The 15,140-nt window shown below is 48.2% G+C and overlaps 1 protein-coding gene across 1 annotated transcript in view; it reads left to right on the forward strand.

The window, feature by feature from the left end:
* The first annotated feature begins 3,372 nt into the window (after positions 1-3,372).
* LOC139061366 (protein hunchback-like) overlaps positions 3,373-15,140 on the forward strand; it is a 69,402-nt gene continuing 57,634 nt past the window's right edge. Inside the window, exon 1 of the mRNA XM_070541335.1 lies at positions 3,373-3,527. Coding sequence (XP_070397436.1) covers positions 3,373-3,527 — 155 coding nt within the window. The remainder of the gene's footprint in view (positions 3,528-15,140) is intronic.

Below are 15,140 nucleotides of genomic sequence, written 5' to 3' on the forward strand. Positions count from 1 at the left end.
TTGATGTGGAAAGCACAGGATTTTGTAAAAGCGGCACCAAGCCACAGTCGGTAAAGAACCGCCGTCTCGGGCCAAGCTAGTCCAAGGGAAGGACGAAGTTGAAGACAGAGATGAACACGTGTGTGCTCGTAACTAGGTGTGTTCCACAACGATTATAGAGTGTCATTTGCAAGCACTCGAAGCTTCGCTGCTCCAACTGTTATTGACAGCGGGATTGGTTCTTGCACGCCGTCTTCATGCGCAGAAAATTACACTAAAGTCTTTGCACTAAACTTCCTATACGACTGATGCAGTTCGATGACATCTCCGCTTACATAAACGTAATTCAGCAGGTCTCATCGTATATTCTATTCTACTTTAGGAGCTGCTTAGATTCGTAGTGCGTAAGTTCATCTCTTGATGAAAACATCACACTTCACTCTCGGCAACTGAATATGTGCTGTGAAGTGCGTGAGAAAAAGTAGAGCAGTTTTTCAAGAGGCACACCACATTCAAATACGAGGTCTTAAATACTAGGCCTAAAATGAAGCCATGCGAGAAAAAGGAAACATTCCCAATTTTATAATCCAGAAGGCAGATTTCGTGAAGATATTTTTTTCTCCACTTTTATTATTTCCTTAACATTTAATAAGGATAATTGCGGTTGGGCGACTTCGTGAGACCTACTGACGAAAAATCAAAGGTTAGAGTAAATGTGTCCTCACAAAAGCGACTCTATTTCCTCCTTGTCTCTCGATGTGCTTATGTGTGCGCACGTGTGTGTTTGTGCGCGCACCTGCGGGGTGTGCTTGTGTTCATGTGTCCATGTATTTGTGTCTGCATGCGTGCATGCGTGCGTGCGTGCGTGCGTGCGTGCGTGCGTGCTCGGGTATCTGCTCATAGAGTTTGCCGAATACGCAACCTACTCCCTTGGAATTTTGCGTATTCTTTACACTTGATAAACCCATATGCACGTTTGTGAAAACTCCTTTGTTGATAGAACGCATCCATTTCACTTTATGTTATCATACGTTAAACGTTTAAGCATTTATTGTTTGTGGAAAAGCCGAGGACAAGACAGTTTCAAACATTTCCCAGTACATATGCATCAATCAGGCATTCAACCAAACACGAATACTGAAACACCTTAAAATTCATATTGGCTTCATGAAGTGAAGGTTGCTAGAAAAGAGGAACTGGCATTGCTTCAGCACAGCTCGTTCCAGTCGGCCCTGAAACGTCCCACAGAGAGATTGCATCCACTAATGCTTCTATCGTTGAAGCCACATTTTTTCCCGTTTGCAATTCTGCCTGCAACGGGTACCGAACCATTTACTTGGTTCGTGTTGTTTTCCGCAACAAGCACTGCGCAGCGGATGCACCCTCGTCCAAATGCAGGGCCGCGTTCGCCGCGCTAGCGCTCCTTGCCATGTTGATGCCGAGCTTGTAGCGATCTTCTCAAATAGGACCGCACATAAAAAGCCCTTCCAGGAAACACCGATTCCACATAGCGACGGCAGCGTAAACGTCTAACGGTAGTTAGGCCACTAAACGGAAGTGGGAGCCATAAGGCTATATATGCAAGTAAATAAAAAGGCGCAAGCAAAATGACGTCGAGTCGGAACCGAAGGCTCGTTTAATCTAAAAGAAGAAGATAACAGGGCCAAGCACTCCAGTCGAAGATGAGGGCAGGAAAGTAGCAAGAAGAGCCCGAGAAGGGCGATCAGAGCTCGAGGAAAGGGGCGAGCAAGTCATCCCGGGGCCACGCTGAATGGCAGCCGTATGCGGCGCTCGTCCTCTCCCGCCGCCTTGCTTTTCCTTTGTCGAGCGGGGAAGAAAGGCGCCCGGGCCAGGGCTTCTTTCTCCACGCAAGAGTTGCATTCATCAGGTTGGCATGGAAGCGACAGGCGGTCCCAAAGACTTGCAAATGGCCGCCAGTCACACAAAGGGAGCAGCGAAGGGAGCCGCTCGCGAGATGGGCCGAGCGCGCGCGATAGGAGCCGGCGGTTAGCCCCGTCTATTCGGCCGGCTCGTTCGCGGACAGCGTGGCCCGCAGGCAGCGCGCGCGTGGCGGCCTAAACACTCGGAAAGAGGACGTGCGGCAGCGCCTGGAATGCGCGGAGATATGGGCTGCACTTGAGCCGCAAAGTACTGAACGGCGGAGACTTTCGCTGGCGTGTCCTCGAACGCATTCACGGCATCCTTGGGAGCTAGCGGAGAGGACGGAGCAGAATGGAGACATGCACGGGCTCGGGTAACGCATACCTCTTCACTGCTTTGGCCAGCCTGACTGGCTGGGTGACATTTCTATTTTATTTTGACACTCTTTCCTGCTTATATGTGCAGTATTTCCAACACCGGGCTTTGTTCGCCCCGACGGGAACTCAGCAAAATATTTATATCTCGCCCTCATCGCAACACGTGCTACTGACACGAATACACTTCAGAAGGGAATAGGTTTGGGCATTTTGGTAAGTTATCGTTAACCAGAATACATAGTGCAGTAAAAAAAAAGGGACAGGTCGAAACAGCGCTTGTCCTATCTCGGCCTGTCCTTTGTTCTTACTGACTCTGCTTAGTATGAAGCAAATAGACACCTTTTCCCGATTGTCACTCTGCGTCCCGCCCATCCATATGGGCCAGGGAAACAGGCAGCATGAACCACCGGATCTAGTGGATCACTATTAGTAACATATTCCTTCTCTCTTTAGGACTGTCGATATGAAATGCTGAAGGACCAGGTATGGTTCGGTGTGTGGTTATAACTGGCGTCTGACTCTACCAGAGCAGGCTTGGATCGCTATGGCGCTATGGCGCTATGGCGCTCGATGAAACCACTTCTATAACAAGCACTTAAGTGTTCTGTAGGTAATCATTAGCTTTCATCAGCCTTAAGCGTTACGTTTTCGACTTCGGTGACAACTACTTTTGTAGTGTCCCGGGCGTCAGTCGCGCTCCCTGCGTGGACAATTTCGTCCAAGTGGTGCCGCCGTCAAACGCACTCCCGTTCGGCTAAACGTGGTCGCATAGAAACCACGAAAGCCGTAAGGTTGGTTTTCCAATAGGCACGAAGCTTGGGACTAGGGACGCTATCTGCCTCTGTCACGTTCGCAAGAGACAACTCCGAGTGCGCGCAAGAACCAGCCCCGAACACTGGTTGAGTGGCAGGCGCTGGGTCTCTCGGTAGCGGTCTTGGCAGCGGCGCGGGTCTCCGAGCGGTGGCCAGGCCTTCCTGTTGGGCCCCGGCGCAAGACCCAGCTTTCAGACGCCGATCACACCGCCACAGGGAAGAAAGGAAAGAAAAGCGATGCCCCGCAGTCTGCGGCGGGCTTGAGGGCGAGAGGAAGGTCGAGAGTAACCGAGCGGCCGTGGCTGAAGGATACTTGCCGCACAATGTCGACAAGCCAGGCGCAGGAGCCGTCCGAGCGAAAGGCCAACGACGCCGCTCGCATACCGAGCAGCCCGTTGCCCAGCCCCGGCGGCGCACGCAAATATGCTGTGTGCGGTTCCCCCAACCACCGGGCCGCCTTGCGTGCGCGTGCCTCCATGTATGTGTGTGTGTGTGTTTTTGGCGGCACTAATGATTTGTATAAACAAAGTAGGCGCAGCAGCTAACGAAGAATATATGGCTCCTTGGAATCCTGACGCGGTCAACTGCTCCACGCGAGCCACCCCCTCGCCTCTTTGCGCTTTCTCGGCGGTGCGTGAGCTGCCTGCCCAATGAACAAACGGGATCAATCGAGATTTCAAAATTTGCCGCCCAGTAGCGCCTGCGGCGCTGTCGTGCACAACCTGCGATTCGTCCCGGGTTATGCCCCGCCGCCTTGCTCGGTAGCCGCGGACTTGGACAAACATGGGGCGCGCCAAAAACTTTTAACGGCGCCCCTTCGCCGAAGACAGGAGGAACAGAAGCAAACCCAAAGCGGGACGCAATGCCATAAGCAGGCGGGGTGCTATCAGTGCGGCCCTGCACGCTGTCCCTCCCTTATATCGTTCTTTCTTTGTGTTCTGTACGTATGAAAAATAAGTAACACGCTTATAAGGGCATTTATTATAGTAATCTAATTTGAACTTTGAACCATTCCCTACAAGTTTGTAAAATTTTGCACTTGCTAGATGTTTCAATCTAGCTCCCGTAAATTAATATTATTTTTACGTTCTTCATCGTTTCTACCAGTGGGCTTGAACAGACAGGAAATAATTTCGTGCAAAAAACTAAAAAAGACTTCAATGGGTACAACTAAGTTAAAGGTGTCATGACGTGCTCGCAGTGCTGACCACTCATCCTGTGAATAATCATGAGTCCACGCATGACCTGGCATTTTAATACACCGCGTAGGTATATTTGTCATAGAAGGCTCACAACAGGCGCAGAAAACACGTGCGTTAAGCTGGAATGTAGCGGTGGAACGGAGATGTCGCGCGAAGATTAAACAAGGACAGCGCAGTGGCGTCCCAGGCTAGCCGCGATGGCACTTCCTTGGCGTTAAGTTTTACACCGAATTCCCTTCGGCGCACTGATAACGCCCCGTAAATAGGCACCTCGGGGCTAGATCGCTGCTATGGCGATCAACCAATGAACATCTTACAGCGAGGGTCGCGATAGCTTGGTCTGTATACTGCGGTGGCACATTTAAAGGGACACTGAAGATAAATACCAATACAGTTGACACCGCTAAAGTGTTCTTTCGAATTCAAAACGCCATTTTCGTAAATTACGCGGTTAGAACATTACAAGAGAAAATGAAGGTCCGAGTTCCATTTTCTTAAATTTTGCAGCACTGCACCAACGTCGAAATGCCAGCATCATGTCAAGAATTTCAGTCTTTATTTTAAATTGGGCATTTCTTTTTGAGTAAATTAAAGCTCTTTCTTTAAACATGCTAAGTTCAGTCTTTAGCTTCTTTAAAAGACAATGTAGCGCATTTTCACTAATAAAAAATGAACTAATCCTGAGCAGACGCTCTCAAAATTGATGACATCGCGTCAAGCTGGTGCGCAAACTTGAATCCGTCTTATGTTTTGGCGTGTTCTATGGCTTATCCAAGACTGTTGTCAGGGTACAAGATAGGCTCGACCCGCCGCGGTGGCCGCATTTCGATTGGGGAGAAATGGAAGAACGCCCGTGTCCTGTGCATTGGGTGCACGAGTATGATTAATCAGGAGTCTCCCACTTTGGCGTGCCTCATAATCAAATTGTACTTTTGGCGCGCAAAGCTCCAGAATTCATTCTAGAGGGTCTTTTTCGCAATTGTATAAAACTAATTTACCAACACAGCTGAAATTACTTTTTATATTTAGTGTCCCTTTAAACAAGTTACCGAGTGCAGTGCAGTGCTGATGGCTGAGTCGAACGCAACTGCTTGGCTAGTACGGCTTGCGTCAACGCCTCGAGAGCGCAAGGCTCCAGGAAAACTTGCGCCAACGTACTTCGCCTACTACGGCAAGTGCGTCATCCTAATGCCCACTATATATCTGTTAAGTAAGGGAGAAGACCCAAGAAGGTTCTTTCATTCTTGGAGTTTTCCTTACGGACACTTATTATACGTGTGTGCGTGTGTGCGTGTGCGTGTGTGCGCGTGTGTGCGTGTGTGTGTGTGTGTGTGTGTGTGCATGTGTGCGTGCGTGTGTGCATGTGTGCATGTGTGCGTGCGTGTGTGCGTGTGTGTGTGTGTGCGTGCGTGCGTGTGTGTATGTGTGTGTGTGTGTGTGCGTGTGTGTGTGTATGTGTGTGTGTGCGTGTGTGTGTGTGTGTGTGCGTGTGTGTGTGTGTGTGTGTGTGTGTGTGTGTGTGTGTGTGTGTGTGTGTGTGGTAAACTCTGCGCTGCAGCTCGGCCTTGTTCGTTTTCTTTTCAAATATTTTTTTAAAGTACGAATTAATCGAAATCACGATGCTCTCTTCGCTACTCGTTTTTTTCAGCAGGCCGTAGACTAGATCGTCGAGTAGCAGTCGCATTTCGTTCATTATAACTAACGAAGAACTGGTTTTAACACCAGCATTGGAGTGGCAGTACTGGAGGACGATGCCGCAGGAGGAAGAAAGCTATTTCCACCATTAAAAAAAAACGCCATCAGTTGCTTGAGAAATTCATCGACGAATATCACTGCCCACGTTATGCTAGACACTGTATTGACGTAGGGCATGCTCTTTGCGATCAAAGGCTGACGCGCCCATTCATGCATCGCGCATTTGTGCCACCAGCGACCGTTGGTCGCTGAGACGTGATCTTCGGGAGATAAAAGGATTAGCGGTGAACGCAAGCGGTTGCCCCGTTAGCGCAATGAAACCAAACAGGGCGGGAAGCATCATGTGGACAGTTGGGATTGAAGTTTCGGTGGTGAATATTGACACGGCATTTTTTTTTCTCCTGTAGTTTCCTCCACCTAAGGGTACAAAAAGGGACACGAAAAGTGCAAAGCATAGGTGCGTTTCTTCATGAAACAGTTCTGTAGCTATGTTAAACAAAGCATGGTTCAGCCGGGCTTGTCATGCCAGAGGTCCATGTTCTTTCACCTTGGTTTCTGTGCAGCGTCATATATGACGCTGCACAGATGCAGCAAGCCCTATGTTTGTGGGTACTTTCATGAATGAGTCTCTGCAGAAACCTGCTGCAGTCGCCGCAAATTCGATACTTTCTTGCACGTTCTTGTGAAATGTCACCTCCCTTTTAGTAACTGCTTAAGAAGCACACTTTGCCGAAAACGCGTACAAATTCCCACCACCTCCGCAGTCGCGATTCTCGCAGTCTGCTTACAGTTACTTGCCTTATAATGTTCACTATGTCAGCATCAATTATTTTTTACTTGTAGCTCGCTTTGCCTATAGCCTCTCGTTCGCCTTGCTAAGGTTCGAAGTTATTTTTCATTTTTCTTTGCTTGATAACACTGTCGTGACGAAGCGCTGTTCATCACTCCGGCTCCTGAAGCATCGTAGGTGGGAGGACGGGAGACGGGGGGGGGGGGGGGGGAGGCATGTATGGAAGCTTAAGCCATCGTCTGTAGAGAAACCGCATGCTCATCTTCATTTTTAAGCAGGACTACGTTAAATAACTGATACGCGTGAGTCTAAGCTCGCACGGTGCAACAAAAAAAAAAGGTGTCGTTTATTTTGTTTGTTTCTCGTCTTCAGGCCCGAGACAATTTGGCTGCCGAGTCACCATACCGGAGAGCGAAGGGGTCGCTCGCGAGAGAACACAGGTGTGACAGCGTCAGTGCGCGAGAACCTCGACTTCATTGCGCAGGCAACACATCCCCCAGGCGGTCGCAGGAGCTCATCAAACCTTTAGAAGGTCGGGCACACCCAAAAGCGCACTCTCTAGGGGCCTCAATTTTGACGGTCCGACCCGCGACGGCGGGAGCGGCCCAATTTAGATTTTGCGCGAATCCACGTGGGCTCCGGCGTCGGAGTGTCTTGGCCTCGCGAGCTGCCCTCGGCTCGGCTCGCCGCCCGCAGCCAGCCGCAGTGCACGCAGCGTGTACCTAGACGGTGCAACAGAGCCGTCGATCGGGAACGCCGGGTCATTTTGACGTTGCTGCCGCTTAAAGTTTGATGCGAACGGCCTGGACTAGCCGTCCCGAAAGCCACCTGCGCCCCGCCACCGACTCGTGCGAGATGAACTGGATAGCCTCCTTCCTTCCCTCGCAGCTCCCTCTGTGTGCGCCGAGTTTTTATTGCTATAAGAGTGAACGTTTTCCGTGGAATTATCAAAAGGGCCGCTCCTTACAAACTTCAGGAGATTTAGGCTCATCTTGGCACCAGGGTTCCTCGGCTAGATGGTCATCATTCGGACACCCCCTGCTGAAAATCAACACAAAACAACGAAAATACGACAGCAACAAGACTCGTAACAGATCGCCATTTCGTTGAAAGTGCCCAGAGGGTGGATGAAAAGCGTAATGACAACTGTCGGAAAGAAAACGCAGTCTTGTTTTATTTATCGGCATTTCTCGTACCGACTATACGTCTTCTAGCGAGGTGGTGATTATGGTGGTTTCACCTAAGGGCTTTTCGGATGTGCTAGATATCTGCAAAACGTTGTCTGTGTTTGTATGCGTGTGTCCCTATGTGTGCGTGTGTGCGTGCTTAAGACAACGTCGTTAAAAGGAGAACTCTTCGAAGGGCACCCTTCAATACATGCCTTCTATCGTTTTAGTTCGACATTACTGAACGCTTGACAAATAAATCAGAAGTGTGTTGCCCCAAACATATAACCAGTAAAGTTTGGCAGGAATAAACTTTTCAGAGGATATACCTCACTTCGCTACAGAAAGCCGCCATAACGGCGCTTCTTTCTTTCTTTCTTTCTTTCTTTCTTTCTTTCTTTCTTTCTTTCTTTCTTTCTTTCTTTCTTTCTTTCTTTCTTTCTTCAAGTGCCATTGATGGCAGGGTTATTCCGTCCAACCTTGCGGGAAAGAAATTTAGAACGACAGGAGTATTCCACGAGCGCTGAAGTTGAGAGTAACTCACTATATTGTAAACGACACCTTTTGCGCTACGGACCCAGGCAATTACGCGAGCGAACTGCTGAACGGCGCGCATAAGGCAGTGACGCCCGCACGGAGCCTGTTTCGAGGCTGTATACACGGGACACTTTCAATCAGTCACAAGAGGGCAAGCGCATTCAATTTCCACGGCAATATCCCGAACAGAGCTCGAGATTCTGGGCTCCGGCGCACATTTCCGAAGGGGCCTACATCGCAAAGCGAAGTGTGGAAAAAAAGGAGAGAAAAAAAGAACGAGAGCGAAGCTGACGGCAGAAGAAAAAGCTCATCTCCCTGATGAACCTCGCCGCGTTCATTCAAGGCGGGGAGAAAGAAAGTGGCGACGGTGAGAAAACGGCTGACACCGAGAGAATGGGGCGAAGGAGGGGCCTCGTGAACAGCGATCACACTTCACCGACCCCTTGCCTTCCCGCCTCGCGATTCTTTATCTCTTCTGCTGCGCGTTTTACTCGCGATACTTGCTTCGTGTGTGAATCGGCCTGTTCGCTTGGGCTTCTTTGTGCCGTTATCATCCTGAAACGGGTGAGGGGCGTACGCTCTCTCCCCGTCGAAGGAAAAAAAATGTAATAACAATAAAAAACAAGAAAAGCAAGGTCGCTAGCAATATGCAGAGACGGCGCTTGAGTGAACAAATTAGAATTGGCCGTCAGTGAACAAATTAGAATTCCGACGAGTCACGGGACTAGCGGATTACAGTTCGCCGTTATCTTTCACCTCGTCGGCAATTTCAGCGATGAAACCTGGGGCGAGGTGACACCGCCGTGACAACAAGGCAAACATCCCGGAGGCTCCTCGAACCGCGCGAGGGCGCTGTGCACCGCTCGTGCGACGTTGCGTCTATTAATCATGACACGCGAAATACGTCTTGACAGAATGAGTTCAGTGCGAGCGGCTTCACGCTATCTGTGCTAATGCGAAGGGTGACACGAAACTGTTGGTTGTTTGCGTGACTGACATGCGAGGAAACTAAGACAATGGAGATACGCGAAAATGGAATCGTATTTCGACATACCGCATTATATGCCTTTCAACTATACTATAACTTCGTCGCTGGGTTCGTATTGGTTGTTAATAACTCTACTGAATTGTCCGGCAGGATTTTGGCGACCGGGGCTCAGGTCTCCCAGGTCCATATATGTTTATTTTCTTTTGAGTCCGCAGTATTATGTCCTTCTAGTTTCCAGCGTTCACAATGCCAAGAGTGAAACCAAATTATATTATCAAATGCTGAGAGTATATGAAACGGGAAGCTCATCCATATACCACTTGAGAAAGGCACTGATTGTGCACTAAAACGTAGAAGCGCGCTCTTGTTCGTGTTCATCAATACAGCCGGACACCTTTCTGCAACCCCAGCCTTAGTGCAAGGACATCATCTTAAAAAGCTTCGATAAATGTATACACAATGCATTGTATAACCTACTTTTCTTTCAATTTTCTTTTGCCTATGCAACCCTATTGAACTAGCTGGCAGCAATTACTACTATTTCGCCTCTGCAATAAAATTTATTTATGTGGTGCTGATTACGTGCTCAGCAAACCGCAATGTATTTCAAGTTAGTTAGCTAAAACCCACCAATTATTTTCAAATTACATTTTTTTTTTTGCACAAAAGGCACTTTTGCATTTGAAGGTTGCCGACGCTCAAGGCATGTTTTTATAGCGGGCATGCTTAGTTTAGAGCCAGTTTTCATGCAGTTATCCGCAAAATATGCTAAGAATTATATTGGCATTTTTGTCGGGAAGAAACTGCATGAAACGTCAATTGCACTCGGTGTCACGTGTACTTGACGCATATCTCGATACTGGTGCCTTTATCACGACTTATGGAAATAGGCTTGTCCTTTCAGATCACCTGCTTGAATACCTATGTACATTTGTAACATTTGTGTGCTATCCCAACTATGCAGACTTCGCATTAACGAAGGTCGAAGGGACACGATGTGTTCATTTTATCCAAAGTTTCATTTAAGTGAGGTACAGGAAAATCAGCAACTGTCGTTTTATTCTAGAAGTGTCGGAGTATTTTTAATAGAAGCTGCTTCTAATATTGCAGCTTCTATTGCGCAAGGTCGTGCTCATGAGCGAAAGGATTGGCAATTCTTCTGCGCAGTTCTGGCGTTCAGAATGGTGCTGCCGACTTTCAACAGCATCTCTTGCCGTCTGGTATGAAATGGTAACGTTCATTGGAACAGTAATATCTATGTCTTCGTCAATAGAATAATAGCTGTCTCCACCAATTTCATCAATAATGTTTGCAACTACCGTACACAGAGCAGGTAACAAGCGCCTCAACTGAGATTTCCTATCCATGGATTTATGAACGAAGCAGTCGTGGCAGCCTAACTGCGAGATCCTATAACTATTGCGTAATGTTCTTTTTCTCGTCAGGGATGACGACCTGCCTAGCGAACTCCTTATGATGAGAACACTTTTGAAACACTTCGACATCTCTATTTTGCATTAACTTTATCGCATCTGCTTGACTGCTTGATGGACGGGATTAATTTCGCTATTTCTAGCATCATCATTTGACATATTTGTAGTGTTTTCGTGTTTCACCGATGGGGCAGGTGACAGTCAGGTTAAAGTTCCCCTTAACTGGTGTTCACAAAAAGATGTATTCCGCTTAAACCAAGTTTAACAACATATATATATATATATATATGTATATATATATATATATATATATATATATATATATATATATATATATATATATATATATATATATATATATATATATATATATATATATATTGTAGCCTAAACAAAGAGGAAAAGCAAGGAATAAAAATAAAAGGACGTGACCGATCGGCAGCACATACATTGCGAGAGACAGCTTTCAAGTGATTCAGATATGTGAACGTGCGCAACTACAAAGTTATAGAAGGCTTCTAGGCGTATTGCTCTATGGGGTAAAATAGCGCACTCCCACATTAGTGTTGGTGCTTTGCTGTATTACATAATAGATATCATACCACTGAAGCGCAAACGAGGCCTTTCGGAAAACGTAACTCGCCATGCAAAAAGAGAAAACACAATGGTCCCTTCCCATGTCTTTAGACTGCGTGTGGTGTTTTGATGGCCTCTGTGTTAGCACCTGTGTGTGTGCACGCGTGAGTGTGAGTGAGTGTGCGATCAGGGAGAGAGAAAGCAAGGAGAGGAAAGGCAGGGAGGTCAACCGCGCAGTGGACATAACCATCGTCCTATATTTTTCGAACATGAAAATAACGCGATCAATACAGCCCGCACTCACACATGAGCTGACAGCGCTGCTAACAGTGAAGGAAGAATAATTATTCATCCCTTCACCAATAAATGGCGTTAAAAACATGGTCACTCTGACGTGTTTTCGACGCCTTCAATCGCTTCCGGTGTGTGCAGTACCCAAAATCACGGTCTCCAAGATTCGTTATCGTTACTCTAGGGGAGGCGTCGTTGATGGGTACGATATGGACACCGCTTATATTTGAATAGCCTTGAAAGTTACTTCACCGTGTGTTACGCATCGAGACGTCTCACAAAGGCCAATATCACGGAAGGAAAAAGAGACGTTAGCATGGCTACATACTCGTCGCGATCTGCTGTGAAGTACAGACTCGAGAAACAAGATACAAGGCCAGTACTAAGAAACAAGACCAGAGACACAAGGCCAATACTGGCTGGGGACGCAAAGGGAGCAAATTTGCCAGAACATTGAACGTTGGTTAAGTATATATGCGCTGAGAAGTTATGCTTCCGTTCTTAACGCATGAAGTACTATGCGTATGCTCACTGACGTGTGTAGAGAGAGTGATAGAGAAAGAAAGTTTAGAGTTTAGAGAGAGGTTAGCCTTTAGCGAGATGCTTAGTATGCTATACTCCAAGTAAGACAGTGAGTAATGAAAGAAAGCGAGTACTACAGTACACGATATACCTGCCCGGGATGGAACAGACAGACAGACAGACAAGAAACTTTAATTGGTCCTAAGGAACTACCGTGTCGTAGTCGCGGGCCGCACCTGCGCCGGGGGCGGAAGACCGTGATCTTCAGCCCTGTCGCAGGCCCTTTGGACAGCCCGAAGCTGGACTTGAAGGTCGGTGCTCTTGACGGCTTCATCCCAGTCTTCTTGCCGGTTTAAAGGCGAGTGGCGCAAAGCAGAACATTGCCACAGCATGTGGTTCAAGGTCGACCGTTCCTCGCCGCAGTCTGGGCAGCGGGGATCCACACCTGGAGAGTAGTGGCTCAGCCTCGAGCGAGACGGAAAGGAGCCCGTCTGCAGCATTCTCAGCACCGAGGCCTGGGGTCTGCCCAGCTTCGGGTGAGGAGCCGGATACTGTCTGCGTCCCAGCTGGTAATGAGTAGTGATCTCGTGGAAAGTAAGCAGCGGGTCCGTGGTTCGGTCGATCCCCTGCGAAGCCGGGCTCCTCGGACTGGCGCGGTTGATGAGACCTCGCGCCTGGTCGTGGGCCAGCTCATTAGGGTTGATCGAGCCGGGGGAGACGTTCCGGCCCATGTGAGCCGGGAACCAAGTGATGACATGACCGGCCGTGCCTGTCTTACGGGTCCTCAGCACCGCCGCAGCCTCGGCCGAGACAGAGCCGGCGAGAAAGGCCATCGCCGCCGACCTGGAGTCCGTGAAGATATGCGTGCGCCCGGGATGGAATATTCCCTTTCGGTAATGCAAAATATAAAGTATAGAGAGAAAGACATAAGGAAAGTGCGAAGATCCCGCTGAATTTCACAGTCCGAATAAAAACTAAAACAATTTGACGCTGATGACATGAGAATGAATTGCGCAGAAAGCTGTAATAGAGTGACGATGAAGTTGTGCGTACGTTAATCATACATATATTTAATTGCCGTTTATGGCTTTATCTTTCGCGTAAATATCTAAAGGCGGACTCATATGTGACGTGAACTCCGGCTATGGCATCTATGGGAAAGTGCACACAGTTGCGGCCCGCCACCACAATGCATTTTACTGAACGAGACTCCCGCATTGTTCTTGGCAAAAGAATGACGCAGCTGCGCTCGCTATTGTTGTCTGTGTACGCGAACGCATATTTATTATATTGTTTCGCGTTATGCACATTTGGAGTTTATGTGTAAAAGTTTCCATTCAATAAGATTTTCGGGGATTGATTCACTCATGCATACGCTGAGCAACAAGGTAGATGACTGCGTCGTCACGCCTCACACAATGTACTGCGAGAATGGCGTGGCGGCGGCTGAAAGAAACCAGTCACGAGCTGGCAACAAGTAAGGGGCGTCGCCGAGTCGGTCGTGTACAAATACGGGGCTAGCAGAGCAAGAGTGTGATCTTACCTCACAGTGATTTACGTAAACTAGGGCTGAGCATGTACTAAAAGCTTTTACCTAATTAATCTGAAACGTTTCATAAATTCTTAATTAATTTGAAAATACGTAGATATACGCAGTGAGGTAAAGAAATCATCCAAGCTGATGACTGAAGTGCGTAAACGTGGCAGAAAAAATTACTGGCTCTGCCGTAATTGAGAGTAGATGTAAGCATAAAGTGGAAACTGACCAAGCAGATTGGTTGGAGGTGATACTAGCAACACTCTTAAAATGGGTGTAGTACATGTTCGCAATTGCACACCCCACCACACCACACCACGCCGCACCACACCACACCGCACCACACCCCACGGCACCCCACCACACCGCACCACGCCGTACTGTGCACTGGTCCATATGGACGCTGCCCAGCTTGAAGTAGAAAACCCTGGCAGCGAAAGATGCCAGGGAGACAGAGAGCACTGCCCAGCTGGAAGAAGGAAAGCGCCTGAAGGAGGCACCACGCAACGTGGCGCCATCTCTCGAGATGACGTAAAACCCGCATCGCGGAACTCACGGACCACTGGCGTTCAAAAGAGCACGGACAACTCTGTCTCAGCACCAAAAGATGACAATGAAGTATATGGTGCCCTGCATGTGCCTTTTGAACGTCGCTATTCGAAATGACAAATAACAATTCAGCGTACTAGAAGTTACAGCTTGAGCGATATCGTGAACAAACATGAGGAAGAACTTGGAAGCAATATTTTTTGTAACTTGTTTAGGCAGTAACTAGAGTATGTAATGCGGTCCTCTACAGGCTTGGGAGCCAGAGACCGCTTTTTTTTTTAGGATTTGTCTGGATGCCTGGATGATCTGGTTTTTTTCTCGCAACTTGCCCGGAAGTTCAAGTTTGAGTGCCCGGATAACGGCTGTGGCTTTGGCGCAAGGTCCCTTGATGGTCGCCGACAACGGGAGCTAAAAGCATTTCATGCATAAAACAAACCATTCTATTTGAAGTGACATAATTCACCGCAAGCAGCACCTCGAGTGAGTGGACATATCAAGCTACCTCAGAAGCAATCGATGGTCCATCTGCGAGTGCGAATAAGCTGGATAACGTTATCTAGCACTAGATAGTTCCTTTGCTTATGTAAAGGTCATTCCCGCTGCATTAGGTGTTCCGCAGCAGCATTGAAGATGCGCTCGCATAGCGTCTAATTTTCACTCCGCTGGCTCGAAGTGCAGAGCGCATCGGGGGTCTCGGTCCTGAGAAGCTCACTGGCGCTGTCACAAAACATAGCCGTTTCTGTCATTCTCTTCCAAGCTGTTGAGCAAGCGTGGCGCGGGCGTCGGCGCCGATGCTTGCAAAATT

This window comes from Dermacentor albipictus, chromosome 1, assembly GCF_038994185.2.
Source record: "Dermacentor albipictus isolate Rhodes 1998 colony chromosome 1, USDA_Dalb.pri_finalv2, whole genome shotgun sequence".
Lineage (NCBI taxonomy): Eukaryota > Metazoa > Arthropoda > Arachnida > Ixodida > Ixodidae > Dermacentor > Dermacentor albipictus.